Source organism: Danio rerio, chromosome 3 (genome assembly GCF_049306965.1).
Source record: "Danio rerio strain Tuebingen ecotype United States chromosome 3, GRCz12tu, whole genome shotgun sequence".
NCBI lineage: Eukaryota > Metazoa > Chordata > Actinopteri > Cypriniformes > Danionidae > Danio > Danio rerio.
Window position 1 is genome coordinate 9,032,501 of NC_133178.1, and position 18,263 is coordinate 9,050,763.

At 34.6% G+C, this 18,263-nt stretch overlaps 2 protein-coding genes and 1 long non-coding RNA gene across 3 annotated transcripts in view; 2 read left to right on the top strand and 1 right to left on the bottom strand.

The window, feature by feature from the left end:
- The window catches only part of tmem220 (transmembrane protein 220), a 6,265-nt gene extending 834 nt beyond the window's left edge, over positions 1-5,431 (top strand). The window contains 3 exon segments of the mRNA NM_001328099.1: positions 358-481; positions 4,857-4,916; positions 5,010-5,431. Coding sequence (NP_001315028.1) covers positions 358-481; positions 4,857-4,916; positions 5,010-5,145 — 320 coding nt within the window. The 3' untranslated portion in view covers positions 5,146-5,431.
- The window catches only part of LOC141381140 (uncharacterized), a 693,969-nt gene that overhangs the window by 143,770 nt on the left and 531,936 nt on the right, over positions 1-18,263 (top strand). The window lies entirely within an intron of this gene.
- Positions 8,053-18,263, bottom strand: part of LOC137490057 (uncharacterized) — a 34,885-nt gene continuing 24,674 nt past the window's right edge. The window contains exons 11-16 of the mRNA XM_068218127.2: positions 17,879-17,977; positions 17,648-17,728; positions 15,853-15,948; positions 15,435-15,533; positions 12,741-12,775; positions 8,053-8,686 (exon numbers count right to left, since the gene is read on the bottom strand). Of these exons, the coding sequence (XP_068074228.2) occupies positions 8,477-8,686; positions 12,741-12,775; positions 15,435-15,533; positions 15,853-15,948; positions 17,648-17,728; positions 17,879-17,977 (620 nt within the window). The 3' untranslated portion in view covers positions 8,053-8,476. The remainder of the gene's footprint in view (positions 8,687-12,740; positions 12,776-15,434; positions 15,534-15,852; positions 15,949-17,647; positions 17,729-17,878; positions 17,978-18,263) is intronic.

Below are 18,263 nucleotides of genomic sequence, written 5' to 3' on the forward strand. Positions count from 1 at the left end.
GTCTTGTTTTCAAATCTGCCACTATGCTTACACAGGCATTTGTAGCTCCGCCCTCTTTTGAAATAGACCACAAACTCATTTGAATTTAAAGATATGCCATAATTACTATCAAAGCCAAAAAAGGTCAGTTTCAAAGAGCTCTTAAACATTATTTGTAGGGTTTTTTAAACTGAAATGTCACATACATACTAGAGATATCAGAGACTTATTTTACATATTGTAAAAAATGGCATAACAGGTCCCCTTGAACTTTTTTTCAGCGGTGGTCATCACACTGAACATGATGTCAATATGCAAAAGGGAGACAGTATTAACTTATTGAAGGATTAATTTGTAATGTATTACTTTCCCTTTTAGAGTCGTTATTGTGGAGGAGAATCGCTGATCTGCATGTTCTTGTGGCCTCGACGTTTGGGGTCATTCTGGCCTGGAAACTTTATAAAGAGGGAATTACAGACATTTTCCAGCAAGAGGAAGGAAGGTAACAATAATTCAATTTTAAAATAAAAAAAGAAGAGTTTTAAAATCAGTTTAATTTGCTAGCTCACATTGTTATTTTTAAATGTGAATAATTAATCCGTGCAATTAAATCTACTTAAATAAATGTGTTTATTTTGGTAATCTTCAATGAAAATCTGAACATTTGCTATTGTGTTAGGAGTGGCGGTCTTTCTGTTGATGTCAACCTTGAGGGTTTTTTATGGCAACTGCATATTAATATTCTTTTTTTTTTTTTTTTTTTTTTTTTGGCAAAAAAAAATTGTTGACAAGATTGTAGCAATATTTGTTTACAATACAGAATATGAATTACATTGTCAATGAAAAAGAGATATGAGAGAGAAAGAGAGAAGAAAAAACATGATATAAACTTGAGGGTAAGAGATTTAAGAATCAATTGCAGTATATAAATTAAAGTCATTACAAATTGAAATAGTTCTGTTTGCTTTCTTATTTTTAGATAATGAAATTAAATGTAAATAATGACTAAATTCTTGCAAAAAAAACATGGTTTAGTATAAGTAAGTTTGCATTTGTGGAAATGGAATTTACAAAGAAAATAAATTAAATTTATAACAAAACAAGCATTTCTCTTAGTAGAGGCAGATTCATAATAACCAAAAATAATTTATTAAAAAGTAACAGAAACATCGTGTTGTATATTATCATTAATAAATCAGCCAATATGTTTTCGAAATTGTACAGCATAATTACACTCCCAAAATAAATGAAAAACAGTTTCTGTATGAAATTGACAAAATGAACATTTTACATCAATATTAGCATGAAACTTTCAAAAATGTTTTATAGTATAAAATTTGTTGATCAATTTAAAAGACACTTCTTTGACCTTGTTGGTGAGGAAATATTTTTGTTGCAAAGACCATATTTTTTTCCCATATCAAATCTCTAAATATATTATTGTAAGAGATTACAGGGGATAATGCAACAACTTTTCAATAAAAAGATCTAATTTTGTAATTTCTATCTTTTTTGTTAAAAAAATAAATTTGACCTATAAACATTTCTGTCAGATCAGAAAGGTACACTTTTTTAGGAGTGAGATGATTGCTATTTTTAAAGAGCATAGTAATTTCTGATGTTATAGCTCCCATAACAATGGCAAACATTTTTGGACTTACTGGTATGTTATACACAGGAATAAATTCAAAGTAATTCATTAAAAAACCTTTGTTGTTAAATAACTGACTAACTAAAAGCAAACCGTTGTTGCATATCAATATTCTTAGTGTTAGTTTGCTATGAGGGAATGATGCGCAAAAGAAAGCCCCGCCCCCTACTAAAAATTCTGTTTCAGTAGGAAGTACATCAACAAACTGAAAAGTTCTTGTGAACTTTAAGTCAGTTATTTCTATATTTTGCTAAAGTGTGTCTGTAGGAAATACGTGTTTGCATTTGCTAACATTCGTTTTGCTGTTCATTGTAATAATCCAGTGTAACAGAAGTTAATTTGAGTTAATACAATGGATTTAATCACCTCATAGCAAGAAGGTCACTGGTTTGAGCCCCAGCTTGGTCTGTTGTCTTTTTTTTTTCTTTTTTTGTTATTTTATTTATGACTTTTATGACAAATTACAGAAAAAAAGACAAAACAATTATATTTAAAAAATTATAGATAGTGGGCCTGTTTCAGAAAGCAGGTTAATTTAAAACTCAGAGTAGTTTAACCCTGAAATGAGAGAAACTCTGGGTTTTCCGTTTCAAAATGGCAGGTTTGTTAAACTCGACAAAGCAGGGTAAGTCAAGCCTGTTTCTAAAAGAGAGTTAACTTTAACTCAGAGTCAGTTACCGTGGTAACTTACTCTGTGAATCTAACCTGGTCCGGAGCAGGTTTTATTCTCTAAACTCTGAGTTTCTGTCGGTCTCCTCCCCTTTTTAAAGATGAAGCGGTATTTCTCGCATTAGTCTTACATTTCCACACACCTATTTTAGGGCTCATTTTGGAGATGTACATAAAAAAGATTGATGGAAACGTCATGATTCACATAACTTTTGAAAATACGCATAATATAACATGTGCATAACTGAGTAGGTTAAACTTTTATTTGATAAGATGCACATAAACTACGAAGTGCACTTAACAAATTACAGTATGTACATTTAAAAAAATGGTTTGTTAGAGATGATGATTAAAATGTGTGTGAAAGGACAAACCAGCAGACTGAGCACACTGCAGAACATCTTAAATGGTGTTTTAGTCAATCTAAAATGCCTTTACTGTTTCAGTATTAGTGTATATTATTAATTACCTCCGAGCGTCTGGAGCGTGTCAAGATCTCCGCGTCTGGCTTCAAACGCCCCCACGTGTTCATTGTGTGTCAATTGTCTTCTGAGGCGCAAGTACATTAATTAAATAAAAAATCATTGACGCAGCTTCTTCTACCGCAATAAATTCTGTTTTTACTGTTGATATTTGGCGCAAGTTAATCAGGAAGTGACGATTGTGTTCTCTTCGACTGTTTGGATAAAAACGCTGCTTTATTTTTAGGCGTTATTCCAGTTTTGCACAAATTTATGTAATAGCCTATATTTTGATGGAAACACAGCTATTGCCTACATTTTTGTCCCACACAGAACAAAGTCACGTACGAGGCTTGTCCTTTTTTTTCATAAATAATTAGCTTAACCTTCGACATGCACTGTTACTAGATTAATGGGATTATTATTCTGTCTAAATTATTTTATTACTGCTTACCTTCTTAATGTTATATCAACCTCTATCACTTGATCAATAAAAAGGCAGACACATAACAAGTGCACTGTTAAATCTATTAAAACTGATAAAAGTGTATAAAATTTTAGAAAAAAAAGTATAAACGTCACACATTACATTACTTTATTATACTTAAAATGTTTAAATACTTAAAATTAAAATTTACGCATTAACTTGGGCAGCTTTTTTCCCACGCTGTCTCTGTTTCACTGATGGTTGCTTCATTTTAAATATATACGCTCATATTTGCTATAACTTTGCATGAGCACATCAAGTTCAGCTGGAGAACGAAATGCTGAAATGCTCTCTTTTTTTAAGATGTTGCCAGTCACTCGTAATGTCTGCGCTCCATTGATAATGCCTTTTTATAGTCACGGTGCGCGTGCTTAACTCTGAGTTGGTCTACTCAAAGTTGATTGACCCAGCTCAGATCAGCTGTTCTGAAACCGAAAACTCAGAGTTTTTAATCTCTCGGTAAATCAACTCAGAGTTCAAGTTTAAACTCCGAGTTGTTTGAACCTCCTTACTGAAACAGGCCCAGTATCAACCTTAGCACATAATGAGAAAAATACAAACCAACAAAAAACATACCAACAAATAAAAAGGTAAATAATGATGTGGCTTAACAAAAACTACAATTGTGCAATCACACAAACTTTGCACTTAAAAAGGAAAATTAATCAAGTTGCTGGAACAAAGACTTGGTCTACATTTGACAATAAAACATGTTCTTGGATATATTTCCCAAATGGGTCCCAAATTTTCTTAAACTGGTTAGATGAATGTCTAGGCCTCCAATTTTTTTCCAACTTTAAGAAGAAGAGGACATCACAGATCCACTGTGTTGGGGTTGGAGGTTTCTGATTTATTCAACTAAGCAATATTAGTCTAAGCACAATAAAAGCTATGCAATCAGATTGTAATTTTGCAAGATTATATGACGTGGGAAAAATTCCAACAATAGCTATCAGTAGGCCGGGAGAGAAAGATATACCCAAAAAACAGATATAGTTTTTAAAATAGTGTCCCAAAAGCAGTTAAACTTTATACAAGACTGAAACATATGTGATCTATGTGCTGAAAGTGCTTTAAGAGCTGTCTAGTGTAAATGATGCACAATTTTGCTCTGCAGACGTCCATGTCTTGCACAGACTGAGGACTTGTGAATTCCGTATAAGACTGATTCCCAATCCTCATCTGAAATTGCTTTTCCCAGATCGCCTTTCCACACAGATTTTATTTGGGAATGGGATCTATCAGTTGGTGCCATAATGTTATAGCAGAGTGATGATATAATCCCCCAGTTACCGTTTTCGTGTGGAGTTTGCATGTTCTCCCCATGTTTGTGTGGGTTTCCTCTGGGTGCTCCGGTGTCTCCCACAGTCCAAACACATACAATATAGGTGAATTGGATTAACTAAATTGGCCGTAGTGTATGTGTGTGAATGCTAGAGTGTATGGGTGTTTCCCAGTGTTGGGTTGTGGCTGGAAGGGCATCTGCTGCGTAAAACATTTGCTGGATAAATTGACGATACATTGCAATGTGGCGACCACCGATTAATAAAGGGACCAAGGCGAAAATAAAATGAATGACAATGGATTTAATTCCCCTGTGTTGTTGTAGGGAATGCTGTGGACTCCTGCTGACTGTTTTCTGGCTGCTGTTATGCAGACATTCAGGACGGTAAACACTACTTTAGTTTTCTCCTCTATATATGCTGTAAATTATTCTGAATGTTTGTCAGCTGTATTATGAGCATGAGTGTGTGTGTTTCAGGAGCTCTACTATCGGCTCTGTGAGGATCTTTACTGCGGTGGGAATCAGTGTGTTCCCCTTCGTCACGTGGCTCTATTACTACATGAACAAAGAGCTGAGGAAACACTGGCCTGAACACTGCACCACTGCTCTCTGATTAGCTCAACAAATGAAGTCTGAGCTCTCCATCAGCACTTAAACTTAACAGAAGTTCAACCCTGTCTTAGTGGACTGATAATACAAGACAATCAGCAGATGTTGAACTTAATAAAAATTTATGAATGCAAACATGACACTTTAAAGCCAGTGCAGACGTGATCACGCTGTTATCGCCTGAAACAAACAATGTAAACATGTACAATGTATTTGTCCATTCAAAAATGTTATAATGAAGGATCTGAGAAGGAATACTATAGAAAGTATAAATCATGATGGGTTTAAGTGACCCAGAAGTGAACATTTACTGACAGGATTGTAATCTTCACATTTTAACCATAGTCCATCAATTTACTTCTGAAATCTTAATTTTATAGTCTATTTAAACTTCCTTTAAATGTGATCTATTATGCCTCTTTTTTACAAGATGTAAAATAAGTCTCCGATGTCCCTAGAGTGTGAAGTTTCAGCTCAAAAACTCCACACAAATAATGTTTTATAACCCTTTAAAAATGGCCCTTTGATGCTGCGTTCACTCCATGAAGTGTTAATTGAAAGTGATGTACTTATTAAGTCTATACACAACTGTGATAGACACCCTGGAGTCCAGTTCACGTGAATGACGCAGCACAAATCAAGCGCTATGGGCATGATTTGCACAAATCACTTGAGTTTAAAAAACTGAACTTCGGCAAAATCCGTGCCACGTTAACCAATCAGGAGCTTGGTCTAGCTGCTGTCATCCAGTAAGGAGCTTGCTCTAGTAACTGCCTGGAGGAGCTGAAACTCACCAAGGGTACACCTCTGAAGGGTCTGATGGATCCATACAATCCAATTCAGCTAAAATAAAAGTTCTGAATAGATTAAAAAATTGCAAAACTTACCTGTTTAACTCGGTGAGTTGTAAAATAAGCCTATAAATTTTCACTAAAGTGGACCGTTCCTTAGTCTAATGCAATCTCTCTAATACCAACATAATGTTCAAGCCTATCAAACCCTACAAAAAACAGTTTTTCTCAATGGCTTTGGTGCATTTAATGGTTAATACAGGTCAACAATGGTTAATAATGGTCAACAGTTAATGCATTTCTCAAAACAATTAGTCATTTGTAGACATCATAGTAGCAGTTTCTCATTCCTTCCAACAGATTGCAAATGCTTTCGTACTTGTATCAATTGCTTTCATTCAACTCTCTGCTGTTTTATAACATTATCATTTGCTTATGTCATGTCAGTCAAAATGAACTAAACTTGTGAATGCTGAATAGTCATCCCATATAAAACTAACAGTCCTCATTTCATTACTTGAGTCATTACATACAAATGTTAAACTAGTTGTCAAAATATGTCAAGCAAATTTTATAAAAATCTTTAAATCTTTTTTTTTCCAGAAAATGTCTTCAAAATTTAACAATTTCAGTTCAATCACAGTTGTAGGTTCAGTTCCAATATGTTCTGCAATATTGTTTACAGTTGTGCACAGCTATACCCAAAGGAACTTTATGTTTGATGTAAATAAGGGTGTGTTTATTCTTTTGCACAATGCTGTAATGCTGTAAAGAGCAAATGCAGTAAACGTGAAACATACATATTCAGTGTCTTGTACTCAGAGTCCTCACTAAATGCAGTGATGTCTAACTTTACTGTAGTGTTCAAATGGCTGTGCAAATAGTATATAGTGGTGTCATCAGCATTTTCAGGACGTGTCACCAACATCTGACTTTTTTTGCATTGAAACAATGTACAGAGTAAACTGTCATAATGAAAACATGGCAAAGCCATTTGACTTTCTTGTTTATAAACAATGGTGTCAGGACTTTTCATCTTGATGACACTGACACTTACATTGACATCAATACTTGCTTTTGAGGAATGAGCTCTCCATTTTGAGCATGTTATCAACTTGGTTTTGCAGTTTGTACTAATTGTTTTGAGAAATGCCTTAACTGTTGTGCAAATGTTGTGAGAAATGCACTAATGCCACTGAGAAAAACTGTAATATGAGATGTATGAATAAAGAGTAAATAATTTATTAGCAACCTCTAGGTGGCAGCACCCAATTTCTCAAATCATGAACTTGATTAAAGTAGGACAAAAATGAAGCATTAATAATAATAATAATAAAACAATTTCAGGTTTATTAGATAAACATTTATGGCACAAAACAGTTTAGAGAAGATCTCTCAGAAATCATGCTTAGGTCATGTTAATAATAATTATATATATATATATATATATATATATATATATATATATATATATATATATATATATATATATATATATTAAACTAAGAAGGTAATAACAGTGTAACAGGAAAACTGGTATAAGAGCACAACTACAACCAAACAATGACTAACACAGAACTGGAAAAAAAATGATTATATATGCTGTACAGTAGGCCCATAAAATTGAATCTATCTAATCTAATCCAAGAAACCATTGTATACAAGGCCTGGAGTTAGAACATTGGTAAAAGGAAAAACTGCAACAAGGGCAACAATTACAAATAAGAGAGCACCAGAACAATGGGAGACAAAAACAGTATAGAAATGCATTCCAAAATAAGAGTTCAAGACAACAAAACAAAAGCCTGGATCATTATAAAAAAAGGTATTAAGGGGTATGTCTTTATAACAGTAAGAAGTAGGGTTATTTTGTTAAATAAATTTGTATTACATAAAAACAAAATACAAATGGATCAAAAAATTATAATTTAATTTAAATAAAATTATACAAGGAAACAGTACTTTAACACTAACTGAAAAAAAATAATAATTTGGAAAAAAATAAAGAATTACTTTTCAGATTTAGTATTCCTAATCTTAGTATTTCTATTATATCCTGAAACCAAATATAGGGAAATAATAATGTCTGGACTTTATATTTAATATATATATTTTTTTTTACAATTTTACTTTTGTACCCTTAAGTACAAACGTATATACTTTGTTTTTGGTGTTTGTTCAAACAATTATGTTTATTACTAAGAGGTTTGCATATGTAAGCTCTGCAAACATTAAACGTAACTCTGCTAAAGTATAATATAAAAACTAAATATACAAACATTTAACAAAAATGTGTTCACAAAACTGAATCTAAACTAAAACTAACAAACCATCAATGAAACTAAAACTAGACAAAACAGAAAAAAATGTTTAAATAAACAAATAATAAATAAAACATTTTAGTAAGAAGCACAACCATAAATGCATAAATGAAGATGCCAACTCCTATTGAAACTTTAAAAATTTTGTCAACAGCAGTGGATGACTTTCTTTTTCCTTTACTCTCTAGTAAACAATGACACTGCGGGTAGCAGGTTGAAGAGATCAACTGTAATGCTGAAACACACCGTTTGTCCACATTTCACAGGACTGACTGTTTACATGAGTTTGTATATTCACTGAATCCAGCTGATTTTCCTTAGTCATATCTCTCCTACCAGCCTCCTGATCCTGACTCAGTAGAGGATTCATTTCATGAGATTCTGCTGTATTCTGGTTTAATTCGTTGGCTGGCACTTCATCAGATCCTCCACTCTGGGTTTGAGACAAGAAATATTTTAACATACTTCAACAATATCTTCTTCAGCAATTCTCAAGTTCACATCTGGTTAATATCGCTATCTCATCAATAGAGTAGACCAACTACATGACAAGAGATCAAGAGATTTATCCCAAATGATGCACTAAACAAAACAGACTCTATTTACAAGTGTTTTATTGTCTAATTTACAACAAAAGATTTTTTTTCCCCCCACACAGAAGCATTTGGTATGTTTCACAACCATTCTAGTAGTCACAAGCCTCTGCTTTGCCAAGCCAGATGTCTTTTTACTTTTTAAGTGTAATTTTTGAACGCTGTTGCAGTGTCACAGCTTAATGGGGTATGTGCACAGCTAGTGCTTTTCAGCTTACGGTAAACTTTAAGGTTAATGTGACTAATTTCAATTTCATATGGTTTCTTTGCAGCACTGATGTTGTAATGCAATTACAACATTCAGTAAAATTGACTTAAGCATTCATTTAGTGTTTCAAGAGCAAAATGAGATGAATGACTGCGTAAGCAGTAGCACCGTCAGGATCTGCAGGCGAGCACAGAAACTCCATTTAAAATACTGGGGTAAAATAAGCTGTCATATATTAAAGAGATGGCAAGGGGAAATGGAATTTGATGCAGTGCTTCTTGTCCGGTCTGAGACCCACTTTGTATCGTATATCAATGGAAAGACAATACAAAGTTTAACTAAATCTATTTAGTCAGTTTGTTAAAGGTGCTGTATGTAAGTTTTTCGCTCTTCTAAAGCATAAAATACCATAATATGCTTGCAGATATTTAAGAAACATGCTAAGTGAACATTCTTGTTTGTCTATAAAACAATGCTGAAGTCAGACATTCTGCTTTGAAAAATTATTTTTCGTGCCGCAACGTCTGTCTTTGTTTTGGCTCTTTTAACCTGCCCAATGGTTGCCTTGGTGGAAAACTGCGCATTTCATTCATGCATTCAGAAAGGCTCTCAAAGTATGCGTCTGTGACCAAAATGCGATCTCCAGTGGACAGTATCAGATTCAGTTCCACATGAGGTTATTAATCAGCAAATAATATGAATATTACGAGCGTAAACATTAGGTGAGCAGATTACATTGTAGCTGCTTGTCCTAACACCACGCTTCGTGTCGAGATATGCAGTGATAAGCAATTTGATTGTTTGTACCAGACTAAAAACAACAGAAATATAATTACAGCCATTCAGAAGCACAGAATAGTGGACTCACTTACAAAATAGTAAGGTTTATGATCTGTTAAATACATATTAACCCTCTTTAACATTATTAAATGTAGATGCTGAATCACTGATATGTGTTTAGTTCTAAAGTTCAATTACAAACGGTTTATTTGATTTTCAAGATTTGAGGTGAACTAGCCGCTGCTGCTTTCAGTAGTATGGCAATAAATGCGATGTAAAATGGCATTCAAACTCACATTGTTAGCATTTTACATGGAATAAAGCACATGAGGTGTACCTGAGGGGATCATGTCATCAAGTTGCTTTTATTTAGAACACAGTTTAAATCACTCGCTCCTGTCCTCAATCTGACAACCTGCACTTTAGTTTGTTTTGATTCAGAAGTGCAATGCCTAGTTTAACCCCAGGGTGTCAAACTTACTTACTGCACCTTTAATTTGAGATGACTAGAAAAGTGAATTTAATCAACTACAAAATTAAGGCAGCAAGAATGAATTTACAGTTTAGTTTGCATTCTTCCCTACTATATAGTATGTTAAAAACTATGTCTGAGTATGTCTGAATTCAAAGTATTGGAAAAACAGTATGTGAGAAATACCGGAATGACATATTACTTTCCTCCGAGACTCTGTGTATCTAAAGCAGGTCGCACACCAGAAGTGCCGCTCGGCGGCGCGCCACGCAGCGCCATGTATTTTAGAATTTTAAACATAGGTTTCTATCAGGATACACACACCGGCGCCGCAAGTCGGCGGCGCCCGGCGACGGCTCAGGACGCAGTTCATTTTTCAGCCGCGCTACAGAGCGCCATCTGATTAGTTTCATGTTAAATATCATTCGAATGTGCGCGTCTGGTGTGTGATACTTTAAACTGTCATGTACACGCCGTGTCGCGGCGCCGAGCGGCGCTTCTGGTGTGCGACCTGCTTAATGGACACTACACTATCCCATGATGCCATGCGAGAGAATTCATGAATAGAAGTGAAGCCACGCAAATGACACGCGTAGGTCATGTAATAATAACAAATGGCAGATGCAGTATGTTCAAATTCCATTCAAACTACTTACATTCCTACTATATCTGTGTAGTAAATTCAAAACAATATGAGGTACCTACTTAAGTAGTTAGAAGTTTCAGACACAACGGTTGCGTCAGAAACAGCATACTTCCATATACAGTCTGCTAAAATCAGTATGCGAGCCGAATTGTACTTCCAAATTCATAGGCTGCATCCGAAACCCCCTACTACTCAGTAGGTACTGCATTTGAATTTAAACGTACTAATCGGCCGTTAGAAAAGTACGTTCTATACAGTATGAATGTAAGAAGTATGAATGGAATTTAGAAATTCTACATCTGCCATTTTTCATGGTCATGTGACATACTTGCATCAGTTGTGTTGCTTCACTCCCATTCATGAATTCTTTTGCGGGGCATCATGCGATAGCGCAGCGTTCATGGGATGTGCACTCCAGAATCACGCCGGAAGTAGGAAGTCATCCGGGTACTTCTCGCATAATGATTTTTCGAATTCTATGAATTCGGACATACTACTCGGCTCACATACACATACTGCATACTCTAAGTGTACTGTATAGTATGGAAGTATGCGGTTTCAGAAGCAGCCATAGAATTCGAAAATCAGTAAGCGAAAAGTACCCGGATGACCTCCTACTTCCGGCGAGATTCTGAAGTGCGCATCCCATGCAAGCTGCGCTATCCCATGATGCACCACGAGAGAATTCATGAATGGGAGTGAGGCGTAGGTAGGTCACATGACCATGACAAAATGGCGGATGTAGTACATCTGAATTCCATTTATACTTCTTACATTCATACTGTATAGAACATACTTTTCGAACAGCCGAGCAGTATGTTTAAATTCCAATGCAGTACCTACTGAGTAGTAGGCGGTTTCAGATGCAGCCAGCCACTCTTCTTAATTGAAACTTGATGCATCACTATGGAAACTTTACAATATCTCAGCTGTCTTCCTGTAGTGAGATTTTTTCAAACAGCTTTAGAACTTTACACTGGATTCCAGTTTAGTTTTCATGGCGACTATAGATTCTATACATTCTAAATACCATATTGAAATGATTCTCTCATAAGGACAGAAACAACAATCCTGCCATAATATAATGCTCAAAGGGTTAATAGAAATTTCAAACCCCTTGTGACATTGCTGTCTGTTTTAGCACATTTAGACCTTCCACTAGCTAAGGAAAGCTGTTCCCTTCAAGTGCATAAGGTGAGTAAATTGTAACTTTTCTTATTTGAATGAACTGTCCTTTTAAAGCCATTTGTTCTTACTTTTAGTGTATTTCAATGTGCTGTAATTGCACCCTCAAGTGGTATGGAACCTTTATGAGGTGATTTTTTCTGTTGAATACAAAAGAAGATATTTTAAATAATGTTAAAAATCTCTAACCATTGACATCCATATGAGGAAAAACAAATAGTCTATGGTAGTCTATGGTTACAGGTCTCCAGCTTTCTCATCTTATCTTCGACAGAAGAAAGAAGAAAGTAAAAAAGGTTTGTGACAAGTAAAGGATGAGTAAATGATAACAATTTTCAGTTTTCATATAGTTTTATAGAACTTGTAATTAGTCTTTTTAGGTGAACCATGCCTTAATGACAAGTAGAAGCATGCTAGTCTATTAGTCCAATGTCACTTTAAACCTGCACACATCTTCTTTTTTCATTTAACTGTTTACCTTCATTTTAAACACAATAAACAAATGTACTTGTGTTCAGCACAAGTATAAATAAATACAGATTTGGTACATCTTCGGTGACATCTTGTTTTTTTTTTTTGTTCAGTTTATAATATGATACTAACCTGACATGTCTGCAGAATTGTTCTCATTGCTGTGTCTTTAGATTGAAAAGCGAAAAAATACAGGATTATTTACAAGCAGATCAGAAAAAAAAACATCTATAACAGATAACAGTTTCCTATTCAATTAAAAATAAGATGCAAAAAAGCAGCAATGCACCTAAATAAAGAGAACACTTTAAGTTACATTGTGCTATTTAAAGGTTCAAGAAACCCTTGAGAAACCCTACTTTTTTTTGAGATTTTAACAGATTTGTGTGTGTTGAGCATCAGTTAAGACAATGTTAGCACCTGTTCGCTTTAATTGTGGGAAAAACAGGATAATTTTGAACTATTGTCAGCTAATTTCATCTTCCGGGTTTAAAATAATTTTTGGGGCGTGATTAAAATCGTTGACATAGTGCAAAACTGCAAGTGGAGTGATGACACGTCGGTTTCTTATTATTATTCATAGCAGAGTTTTCTTATCCTATGAGGAGACCGTGCTTCTTAATAATTCATGAGAGCACATGCTTTCCAAAGACAAAGTAGACTTTGCTCATATGTGTTTGTTTCCATGATCCACGGGGTTTGTTGCATGTTTTTCCCCGCGATTCTGTCGGGGCCGATACAGCAAAGCTGTTAGTTTGCAGCAAGCATGTTTTTCGGGAGAGCTATACGAGAATTGCAGTTCCAGACTTTGTCTTTAATCAGTAGAGTTTGTTACCATCAGGTTACCATTGAGTAACATCGCCTTTATTCATGCTTCTGTGTTCACACATGTTTAAAATCCTCCAAATTACCGGCAGGGTTAATGGTTGGAATAGACAGGTCAAGACTGCATTGCTTTCCACTGTGTCCATTCAGACCCGGGGAATGAGGAGGTGAGAAGTGCTCCTCATTTTTTAGTGTTTATATAAACATGATTATCTTTATAATAATATAACAAATTGTGGTTATGTCTATATGAAATTATGAATATCATATGTAGCAGGGCATTAAATTACTTATTGTTTATTTATTTGCATTTTAAATTTGTAAACTATAAAATCATGGATCTCCGTAAGTCAACTGACTGAGTTAATCGCTCCACTAGTTTTCCCCTGCACTGCCGGCCACGCCCACTCCCTCTGCTCACAGCGCTGATCCATGCCCATCTAGAAGCATTTTTTGAAAAATTTCTGAGGTAGACTTGAACTGAAAGAGGGGGGGTTCATGGCCCTTTAAGTGTTCCCTTTATTTTTTTTAGCAGTATAAATAAAATATCAGGTCTAGATGTCTGAATGAATTCAAGTGTGTGTATAGTTTTTTTTACAAAAGGCTTTTTTTGAGTCGCTGAACGAACCAACTCAGGCTCATTGGGAAAATATGTGCAGGGCTACATTTTTGAGAACCAACAAATATGTGGTTGCAGGTAAATATGGGTGCATTTATGTGTAAAATGAACACTACGGCTGGTACCGCTGACTGCTTTACTCTTTATGGATGGGTTTTCCGCTATGATTGGTTTGTGTGGTAGCTAACTGCGAATGGCACTAGACTTAGGAGGCAGAGTTGAGTGAACTAGGGTTTGAGTTTAGCAAATGAAGATTCCAGAAACCAAGAAAAACAAAACCTAAAACAGCAGTGTGAGATTGAAGGAGAAGTAATGGCTTAGTAGAAACAATGACTTTTCTCTTCTAGCTTGCTTTTGAAAACCCTATGGGTTGGGCTTAGGGAAGGGGGTGTGTGGGTCAGTCGATATCAAGCTGATATATTATGCATGATAACAAGCACAGAAGGTGACACAGTGGCTCAGTAGTTAGCACTGTCGCCTCACAGCAAGAAGGTTGCTGGTTTGAGTTCTGGCTGGGTCAGTTGGCATTTCTGTGTGGAGTTTGCATGTTCTCCCTGTGTTCGCGTGGGTTTCCTCCAGGTGCTCCAATTTCCCTCACAAATCTAAAGACATGCACTATAGGTGAATTGAATAAACCAAATTGGCCAGTGTATGAGTGTGAAAGAGTCTGTATAAATGTTTGCCAGTATTGGGTTGTGACTGGAAGGGCATCCGCTGCGTAAAACATATGTTGGAATAGTTGGTGGTTTATTCTGCTGTGGCGACCCCTGATGAATAAAGGGACAAATGTGTGTGAGAAGAATGCTAATAATTACAGAAATGTACACAGCGTTCTCTGCTGGATTTACGATAAATGGCATGTATGAGAAAATGTGCCCAAGTAACATATTTGGAATTGTCAAAAATGCACTCAGCACCCTCTAGTGGATTTGTGAAAACAAAAACGGCAATGAATGTAGTCCAGGGTACATATTTGTTGGTTCTCAATAATGTAGTCCTGGGCACATATCTTCTATGAGCCTGAGTTGGACCATCAAAAATATTAAAGAGTTATAATGATTATTATTAAAACAGTTCTAGTAAATATGTTCATATTGTCATAAACTGATCTATGATTGCTGATCTTTCTGATACAGAAAATCTTTAGTCGTGTAAACTGAGAGCAGCTTTAATGTGAATGTGGATAAAATGTTGGAGGATTAACCCTAAGAGCACAAAACTGACTATTTCTTGAACGTTCTTGAAACTACTAACATATCTTACAGATTTACAGATATGAACATTTTAAAATAAAGATCTATTTACAAATGAGATTTAATGTAGGAACCATCATAATCAGAAGTGAATGCAATGAATGTAACGTTTAAAGTTCATTTACTCACAAGGTGCAAATACTTGTAAAACCAGCAGAGATGAAGCAAAAAGGATTTCAGAGGAAAAGACGACAATTCTCAAATCTCCAAATGCAGGATCACTAACACCTGATGGTCAAAATATAATATTGGAATGAACTGATAAATTTTCACTAGTGTCACATATTTTGTGATATTATTCATTTTTTTGAAGAGCAACTCTTTTATTTTAGGGTTTATTTGTAATTTTTTTCTCATAGTGAATTCAGATAAAAATATCAACCAGATTAACTCTGAGATGAATGTGATTTCTTTCTCTACTTATACAAATATTGTTAGCAAATTAAACAATAAGTATTGTTATAGATTTAGTATACAATTTAACACATAGACATCATAAGATGGAAAAATATGACAATATACGGTTTGTGAACAGTGTTGCATTTACCTGTTTTCAGCTTGAGTTCAGTCATCAGTGCAACAGAGTTCAGTAACACAACACCAACCGATCCAAAGACATACACAACAGCAACACGACGCAGCTCTAGAAGAACAATTAATAATTTCATCAACAGTTACTTGCATTAAAATTAATATTTAATAAAAATGTCTATTTTGAAGAGGAACACATATTTTAATAATAACAATACTTTGAAGTAGACTGATAAAACAGGACCGCAAATTATAATATTCATAAATAAATACAGAAATACTGTTATTGCACTGATTATCATCTGCTTCCATATTCCATAAGTCCTCTTTAACATTCTCAGATATCAATAACTTCAGGCAAGCTTGCAGAGTGAAAGCAACACACACTCAGAAATAAGGTGTCTTCACCATATAGGGACCATAACCTTACAAAACAGTACCTAAAAATTCTACTGTACGTTTTAGGTACTAATATGGATCTTTATAGTAGAAATATGAACCTTCAGATACAAAAATGTACCTTTTGAAAAGGTATCGCCGCAGTGACAACTTTTTAGCTTTTTTTTTCCCTGACATTGTAAATTATACAGTAAAACATGATATAATACATTTGGTTGAATCATACTTGGATGATACCATGAACAGAGCATCATATATCACTCGCTTTTGTAAAATTAAATCAGTCTTGTTTCTAGTCCAAATATCTATAAATTCTTAAATCAAGAAGACTTTTCTAGACAAGCAAAACATATTGTCGTGTTTTTTTTTTTTTTTAATGCCACAATTAAACGAGTTGTTCCTTAAACGAGCAAAATAATCTGTCAATGGGGTAAGCAAAATAAAATAGTTTATCACTTTGAAATAAGATTATTTTGCTTGTTTTAGGGAAAAACTTACTTAATTGTGGCATATTCATAAACAAGACAATATGTTTTGTTTATTGATATATAAACAAAATAAAAGGCAATACAAAAAAAAGAAGGCAATACATTTTGAAGTCAATGTAAAATCAGAATGATTTTTTGAAACTCATATTTCAAGTTAAACTTAGGCAATGTTTTAAAAAAAGAAAAAGGATAAACATCAACAGTAGCAATAAACTGAAAGCAGACATATTAAAATGACAGTGAACACAGTGACAGCTACTCAGTGGGCACCTTGATGTCAAAATGACATCAAAAAACGCGTCAGAAATGCTAATCAATTTGAGGTACTACCTTGGACTACCTTGAAGTAAAAATGACATCAAATAGACATCTAATATTACCATAAAAACACATCAAAAATCAATTACAGGAGAGTGCTGTAATTGTTTTTTTAACGTGTTTTTAATGCTAATGTTAGATGTCTATGTGATGTCATTTTGACATCATGGTAGTAGATTACATGCATTGTAGGGATACAAAATCCAGTGTAAAATTGTCACTTGAAATTGAAACCTATATTATTTATGTTCCTCGCCACTGTCACCACTTCGCATCAATGTATTTGCTCTTCAGTGTTTGGACGTTCAGCAGTGAAAATTAAACCACACTGAACTGAACTGAACTTCAGCTCAGAAAAATAAACTGACACAATCTTTTTGCAACTTTTTATTTACTGCTTTGACACAATCTACATTGTAAAAGAGCTATAGAAATAAAGATTAATTGAATTGAATTGTTATAATACTTTTTGTGTCATTATTTTGGTGGTCAATAGGGCATCAACAGTAGATGTCAAATAGACGTCAAGGTTTTGACATCAATTAAATTTGCATTTATGATGCCCATCAAGGTGCCCACTGGGTTATTGACTGAAAAGCTACTGACCAAAATCAAATGAACGTGTGAAGTTCATTATTGCCCAGAGCACTTGTAGAAATGCAATCATACAGGCCCATCCAACACGATCTGTCCATGAACAAAACATAAGCTGTTATCATAGAAAAAAGTTTTCAAAAAGCCTCTGTGGACTGACAAACAATTTATTAGCAGTAACATAACATAGGAAGATCGTAACATAAGTTGTTCATTTTAAATTAATCAAAACTATCGCAATACCTTTTTGATTTTCCAGAGCTAAAATGTAAAAAAAGACCATTGCAACGTTGACCAATAATGTCAGAAATAACCACATGGTTCTCATGGACAACGATGAACCTGCAAAATAATTGAACATTAAGGACATTTGTTTTTAAATGTGCATATCTGCAATTACAGCTGCAAGTTACTCACAAACTGCTCTTTACATTGGAAAAGACGTCTCAAAGAAAATGTTTTAAAAACAGAAAGAAAACCTTTTGCAGATTTTTTTTGTTAAAATATTTTTTGACATGGCGACGCAGTGGCGCTGTAGGTAGCACCGACGACTCACAGCAAGAAGGTCACTGGTTTGAGCCTTAGCTGGGTCAGTTGGCGTTTCTGTGTGGAGTTTGCATGTTCTCAC